At 35.6% G+C, this 7,885-nt stretch overlaps 1 protein-coding gene across 1 annotated transcript; it reads left to right on the forward strand.

Annotated features, from left to right (window-relative positions):
* The first annotated feature begins 1,335 nt into the window (after positions 1 to 1,335).
* Positions 1,336 to 3,346, forward strand: LOC148862106 (gibberellin 2-beta-dioxygenase-like). Its single transcript, XM_088982848.1, has 3 exons — positions 1,336 to 2,047; positions 2,161 to 2,509; positions 2,861 to 3,346. Exons 1-3 carry the CDS (start codon positions 1,647 to 1,649, stop codon positions 3,134 to 3,136), a joined length of 1,026 nt encoding a protein of 341 aa, XP_088838974.1. The 5' UTR covers positions 1,336 to 1,646; the 3' UTR covers positions 3,137 to 3,346.
* The last annotated feature ends 4,539 nt before the right edge of the window (positions 3,347 to 7,885 follow it).

Here is a 7,885-nt window from a genome sequence, read left to right on the forward strand (position 1 = left end):
TCAAACCCATATTATCACGCTTGCCCACCTAAGATTTTAGTATTACACCAAGTAATGTCCCCTTTTAAACATAGATCCTTTGGATCTTTACTAGAGTTTGTAAATTTGAGAAAAAAAATCACTTTTTTATTATTGTGGCACTTTTATTTTTATTTTTAAAAAACAAAAAAACAAAATCATATACATTGGCAAACACCCTCTAAAACAAATCAATTATGAATTTATATTTAATAGTGATTTAAAATTTAGAATTTACTGGAGTTCACTGTCCAACCCCACAGCCAGAAATTCGGGTTGCATAAGTTTAAGCTCAAATACATCAAAAGAATTTCAATTATATCAGGCTAGGGCCCCATCTAAAATATAATTCAACAAAATGTTCAACCCAATCCCACCCCAAGTTGCATCCCTAACTAACTCCTCTCATAGAGCGATAATCAAGTCAGATTCAAATAGGATTCAATTACATCCAAATCCGACCTAAAACTCGAAATATCAGACTTTAATCAAATTCTCTATTGCCATTGAAATAAAGAAATTTTAAAATATTAATTTTTTTAACTTATATAATAAAATATAGTATAATATAATACAATTTAGATTTTTATGGATCAAATGGGTCAAATCCGCATGCTGCAGTTAAACATCTAAATCCAAATAATCAGACTAGATATTGGATTTATTTAAAAAAAAAAATGTCGGATCAGGTATCTGATTGTCGGAGTCTGTTAACAGCCCTACCCGGCTACCCCCTAAGGTCGTAACCCTAAAACAAGCATGGAAATTTACCAGCAAACCAATTGGCACTAGGATTACAAGTGGAGCTGCCCAACTTGGAAGAATTTCAACTGATATAGAATATGGGCTCATTTTAAAAATTAACGCATTTTCATCCCGACCCGACCCGACCCAAGTTGCATCCTTGGTTTCAAGATCTGCTATACTAATCACTAATCAACTAATTATCAAAAAGAAATTAAATGAAAAATCACTAATCAACTGATTCTGGTTGCTGAATATGAAAATGGGAATGGGGCAACCCGACCCGGATCTCAAACCAATGAAATCAAGGTGAGGGTGATGTCACAAACTCCTTGTGCATGCTATACACCTTCTCACGTTAAGCCCCTTTTACGGTCCTTTTCACACAAGGACTCCATTATCCCAGTTGTCATTTCACACCAAGACGCGTAGACACTTTTGAAATTCCAACCCATTTTAATAAGCAAGGCAAGTTCCTCAACCACTCTAATAAAAATGGATTCATTTCTGGATTTTTTCCTTAATTCGTCACCTTAATTTAATTCTTCTTCCTCCAATTGACTTCTTTTCAATGAAGTCCTACTACAAAGTAGAAACCCAGAAACCAATTTAATAAAAAAATAATCCTCTCTCTATCTCTTTTCTCTTCTCGTGTTGAGTCGCCAAACAGACCCGAAAGCCAGATGTCTGAGCTTTATAGTTCGTAACGCCTCTGTTCATGCAATCTCAAGTTCCCAACCCACCCACTGCGCATTTAAATAACACCCTCATCGACCAAATCTGCATTATCACCCAATCTCCCCCTCTTTTCTCTCTCCATCTCTCTCTCTCTACGACCAGCTCTTTGTAAATCTCCCCTGTTTCCTCTGCAACAGAAGGAAGTCATGGTGCTCTTGTCTAAACCATCATTCGACCAGTTTCCCCTGATCAAAACCTGCAAATCAACTTTCTTCTTCCCTGGGATTCCTGTAATAGACCTCTCGAAGCCAGACGCAAAGACCCTCCTGGTGAAGGCCTGTGAAGAGTTTGGGTTCTTCAAGGTTATCAACCATGGTGTTCCAATGGACTTTGTTTCCAGATTGGAATCAGAAGCCGTCAAATTCTTCTCTTTACCCCAATCTGAGAAAGAAAGAAGAGGACCTCCTGATCCATTTGGGTATGGAAACAGGAGAATTGGATCCAACGGTGATGTGGGTTGGATTGAATATCTCCTCTTCAACACCAATCCAGAAACCATTTATCAGAGCTCTCTTTCCATTTTCAGAGAAAACCCAGAAATGTTCTGGTAAGAAACGCAGAAGAAACAAACTCTTATAATTTGTTTCATTTTCTTCTTAATCAGTTTAGCATTTCTTGCTTGGAGAGATTTCTGAATTTGTTCTTCCCTGTCTGTTTCAGCTCTGCTGTCAATGATTATATTTCAGCAGTGAAGAAGATGGCTTTCCAAGTTCTTGAATTACTGGCGGAAGGACTGATGATTCAACCGAGGAATGTGTTCAGTAGGCTTTTGATGGATGATAAAAGTGACTCTTTTTTCAGATTAAACCACTACCCTCCATGTCCAGAGCTTCAAGCACTGAGTGGTCAGAACTTGATTGGATTTGGGGAGCATACAGACCCACATATAATTTCGATTCTACGCTCCAACAACGCGTCGGGCCTGCAAATCTCTCTAAAAGATGGGAGCTGGGTCTCAGTCCCGCCTGATCAGACTTCCTTCTTCATCAATGTTGGTGATTCCCTCCAGGTACAACCAGTAACCACTTACTGTTATTACTTCATTCCTTGCAGAGTCTCCTCCCACCATCTCTCAAACAGGAAATCAAAGCCTATTTGCCAAGTGGCAATCAGTATATTTATTAGTTTAATGAATCGAAATCTGTTAATGGGTTTTTCTTTAAATTATTTCTGAGCATTTTAATGGGTTTCTCCTTAAGATTTTATCTACTGTTGTGATGGATTTTTTCAAGTCTGTCTCCCCTACCCCTGGCCCTTCTCTGTTTCTGTACTCTCAGACTCTACTCCATCCAGTACCCAAGTACCCAATTTCTCTCTTTGCATTAATTTCCCTGTTGCTTGGATTTGATGGGTTTTGCAGGTTATGACCAATGGAAGGTTTAAAAGTGTGAGACATAGAGTACTGGCCAACAGCTTCAAATCTAGGGTTTCCATGATTTATTTTGGAGGGCCACCTCTGAGTGAGAGAATAGTCCCCTTGGCAGCACTCATGGAAGAAGGAGAGGAGAGCTTGTACAAAGAGTTCACATGGTGTGAATATAAAAAGACAGCTTATAAATCAAGGTTGGCTGAAAATAGACTTGGGCACTTCTTAAGAAAAATGAGGTCAGATGATGTACTCAAGTCTCCATTTTAGGAAAATTTCTCTTGGTCAAAACAGGTTGGACAGGTGGAACAAAGTACCCAAAGATGGAAACAAAAATAGGTTTTTTTTCTCTCTTATTTTTATTTTTATTTTTAATTTGATGTATTTCTTTTTTATTTCTCTTATTTCCTTTTTTTTATTTTGGGTTTTCAATCTCATGTAACTACTCTTTGTCCCAATAGAGCTTTATGATTACCATTATGTACAGAATTGCAGAATTGCTAATAAAGGATGGTGACGGTCGTACCAAGGAAGCATCCACAAAATGGATTTTACTAAGACAGCCAACTTACTTTGCATAATAACAAGGAAATGCCTCACTAACAAAAGAAGTAACCAATAAAACCCAAACAGACAATAAACTTTCTTTCTTTCTCCTTTTTTTTTTTCTTTCTTTTTTGTTTTTTCTTCTCATCTTCCCTTAATTTGTTTTGGGGTCACTGGGTCTTAACATTGGCAGATCCGCTCTTGACATATGAGTTGAACAGTATTGAGAAGGGCCTATTTAGTGCCCTATGTTTTGATCATCTGGGCCCCACCTTCCCTACTAATACTCTCTCTCTCTTTCTGGCCAAAAGTAATTGGGGCATGTCCGTTGAGAAGACAAAAGCTACCCTTGGTTTATCCATTTAGAATGTAGGATTACCTTTGTTTATTTATTTATTAATTACCCGAAGAAGGGAATTATAACAGAAAATCAGAAATTGCATAGAATGTAAGAGACATTGGAAAATTGCATTGATTAATCTAAGAAGCAAGAAAATTTCTTGAACACTCTTAATTATAAGTAAAAAACCTGCAAACCTATCATGAAAACCGCTCAAGTAATTGTACTTCATACAACCTCTTGGGGACACTAAGCACAAATATACTGATCTTCTTCTATAGCCTATGCCATGGAGTTCTTTAGATTTTTCCTCCCAAAATCCCGCTTAGGTAGTGTTTTTTCAACTGAGATTTTTTTTCCAACTTTTAGCTATATTTAAGAGCCCTTAAAAACTTTAGGCAAAGAAGTGATTTTCAGCTACTTTGTGTCATCACTTTTTTGTGTCCAGGATTTCTTGCAAGAAGAAGAAGACATACAATTCAAAACTTTTTTTTTTTTTTTATAATTCGTTAGGCTTAATAAAACACAAACTTAAAAGGTTGTATAGGTAAATTTGACAATTCAATTAAGTACTAGTAAAATACATGCAAATTTGGTAATTCCTTGAAAAGATCTTTGATTATTAAAAAATGGCAAAAACTATACATAATTCGTGATAAATTGGCATATCACAATAGCATTTTTAATATGGTAGAAGTCTTTAATGATAAATACATCTTTGTAAAATATAAATCAATGAAAAATAAATAGACCATATGACGTCTTTAACATGATTGATTGAAATATTGTTGTAATGTACAATAAAACTTACAAAATGCATCTTCATTGGAATCTTTAAAAATTTATGAAAAATTCAAGAATAATCCTAAAAAGCATATATATCTCAACTCAATGGCTTTGCACTAACTCCAAAAGACAAAAACGCCTATACAATGATAGAATAGATGTGAGATTACAAAGCATAAGTTGAGCAGGGCTGAGGCTCAATGAACCAATCTCCACCTCAATCTAAGGACTAAGTTTACTGTGTTGGGGAACTATAAGGTTTATAGGTGCCTAGGTGGGCTTACATGAATGTATTAGACAAAATATTATCCCAATCATGTTGTTTGTGATCTTCTATATATTGAAACACTTCTTTTTTTCAGCCACCCATTGGATTGGATTTGTAGAGAGAGAAATACCAAACTGGTGATCTTGTAGCCCTACATTTTCTGGCCTGTGCCTAGCACCTACCCCATTGAATTGTTTGGCAAGGGCATCCACAGATTATTTTCCGTGTGATTTAGATAAAGGGACCGGCCAAAAGTGATGGTCCTTTCAACTGGTTTGAACCAAGTCACTGGTTGTAGTGCCTTTGTGGTCATTGAGCCCTTAAATCACAAAATGACAAGCGATAACAAACAATTAATGTATTTGCAAAAAAAAACAATCATGTTTGTCCTCTTTTGATTAAGTCTTTATGGACAAAAGTTTATGCCGGTCTGTCAAATAATGTTGTTGCCTGGGTTCTTGATTAATTGGTTTGATGGAGGGCGTAAGTAATTTTGATGGAAAAAATAGTGGGATGAAAATCATTCATTAAAATTTATAATGATAAGTAGCGTTCTAATATGATACCGGAAAAAAATAGAGCCAGCCAAATGTCTCCTGGTATCATGTCTTTCCAGTATCATAGATTTTTTTGTAATAAGTAATAAATAATAGTCTCTAAATGAATCATAGGACCGGTGATCCGGTCACAATACCGGTGTTGGTCAACCTCCAATCAGCTATTTTACAAAAAGAAAATGTCGATAAAATTAACAACCCCTTGATCTATTTGACCGGTTCAGCAGGTTATTGGGATTTTTTTTTAGAATTTTTTGTTGATAACATTATGGGTTGATGTATTTGAACTAAACGATTGAACCACTGACTCATTGAGCCAGAGTAAAAACAGTTCAAGCTCCAGACTGGGTGGGTTTTAAACTTTTAATACACTGCTTGGAACCTTAAAAGAACCCTTGCTATCAACTATTGCTATAAAGTATCAAATATTGTTGTCTGGACAAAAAAAAATATCCTACTTATTTTTTGGTAAAAAAAAATCCTGCCAAGGCTTGCAGGTGATCTGGATGGAAATTGAACAAGTGAATGATCAAAAGTACAGTCCTCATAACTGTTTCATTTTTTAAACAAAACACAACCAACTTTTTAGTTTAGTCTCCCTCCCCTTTTTTAAGTCTCTTCAAAATCTAACATAATTACTTGATCTGAATTATGAACCCAGAAACCAAATCTAATATAATTTCATTTAGAAATAAAAATAATTCATCAGTATTTTTTCATTCACCAATTTAATACAAAGAATGCTAAAGAAAGATAATTGTTCAAATAAAAAGGTGTCACACTCAAACACAGAGAATCACATCATGGGCCACATGCCTAAATCCAAAACCATCTCAAATTTTTATATTTTAAAAAGGTCATTTAATTAGAGAATCATTTGAATTCATTTCATGTATTTACTCAAACCTACTTCATAGCATCCATATTATTAGAAGGGTCATGCCTCTTGTTATTATTTTTTTGGTATTAATCACTGTCTATAAAGATGATACTTTATAGGGACCGTTACTCTTTTTAAGCGAACAGTACAATATTATACAATTCTTTTTCTCATAAACATGATAATAACAGATCACTGCTGAGACAATTCATCCAGCATGCCAAGTGGGTTACCTCTCAGCTGCCTTTTTTTTCATTAATTTGATCAAATAGACATTAGGGTCAAAAACATCACTTCCTACTCTAAGTTGTAGTAAATATGTGAAATTAGAGAGATGTTTATGCAAATAACCCTTTTTGAAAACATAGACAACTGTCCTATCATTTGCTGATAGTTTCAAATCAAATCTGCTTTCAAAGGACTAAATGATACTGAGTGAAAAGGTCTAATGTGGTTATTCTGAATGCAATAATAATAACCTAAATTAATATGGGTATGGATTAGCCATTATTATCATGTGATTGAGAGACAACACAGGTGGTCTGGGGGGAAAGCTGAAGTACTTTATTTTTCAAATTATTTGTGTCAAATATGAGGCTCCTAGTTCTAGACTGTAAGGATAACAGATGAAGCGCTTAATTTGTTTTCATTTCCCAGCTCATATCATGCATGCCTCAGCTGGTCAGAATTATTTGGGTTTGAGGTCTTTTTGTAAATGATAGAGGCCATTCAATGATTCATTCATTGTTTTTAACTTTGAAAATAATTGAAAAGAACCCTTTTATCTGGCCAAGCTGAGGGGCTCTTTTGGCTACACTTGCCTCATAAATAGATGCGATCACATTAGGTGCTGCCACATTTTAGATTTCTTGGTATCTAGAGGTTGGAGGGTATACACATGATGCAAAAATCATCAATTTGGAATAATTTATTTTGAGTGTATCTTCTGGAAAATCCTCTGGGGCTTGACCATCTTATCTCAAAATCCAAAGGGTTGGTTGGTACACAATCATTGTTGCAGAGTGGTAGTTCATACTTCCAATCACTGGGATAGAATGTTCCAATTCAATGTTCTGATCCCAACACTCAGTCCCCCATCTCTACCTACTCTTTATGGGATTGCAACCCGTGATTTGATTTGATTTGATTGTGGGCCTTTTTCTATCATGTCCTTGTCACTTCAGCTCGATATATGCCCTATATTGCACTTTTCCCCCCGCAAATAATAGCCTTACAATTATTCTTGTTTAATCTTTAACAAACAAGGAGAAGGAGGTGATTTTTTCTTGCCAGTTGGCAAAGAGTTATTGGAAGAAAAGTTGCTATATAGAAAGATAGATGAACAGTGCTAAAAGGAAAGTGGAGGAGAGGCGGTTGGGTGACAGAGGGCCCGGCGTTTTGAGGGGTAAGCATTATTGAGCAAAAAAATATAATCTATAAATAATAAAGACATGAAAAATAAGAAATTTTATTATGACTTGTTTGATATTTTAGGCATTAATTTGCATTGGATTTTTTTTTTTAGAAATGTAAGTGATGGAGGAAGATTTGACCCGACCTCTTGGTCATACGACACGTAGAAGCAATCGAGAGTGACCTGGTAGAAATGCCAGCTCAGGATGACAGCGGGCCCCACAGTCTG

The sequence above is a fragment of the Nelumbo lutea genome, chromosome 4, assembly GCF_056320005.1.
Source record: "Nelumbo lutea isolate HS-2025 chromosome 4, American lotus-T2T, whole genome shotgun sequence".
NCBI classification, from domain to species: Eukaryota; Viridiplantae; Streptophyta; class Magnoliopsida; order Proteales; family Nelumbonaceae; genus Nelumbo; species Nelumbo lutea.

What these genes read in the sequence shown, in the direction of transcription:
- LOC148862106 (XM_088982848.1), top strand. Translation starts at nt 1,647, where the DNA reads ATGGTGCTCTTGTCTAAACCATCATTCGACCAGTTTCCCCTGATCAAA. An exon ending in GAAAACCCAGAAATGTTCTG is followed by an intron (nt 2,048 to 2,160) that starts GTAAGAAACGCA and finishes TGTCTGTTTCAG; the next exon opens with CTCTGCTGTCAATGATTATA. An exon ending in ATGTTGGTGATTCCCTCCAG is followed by an intron (nt 2,510 to 2,860) that starts GTACAACCAGTA and finishes TGGGTTTTGCAG; the next exon opens with GTTATGACCAATGGAAGGTT.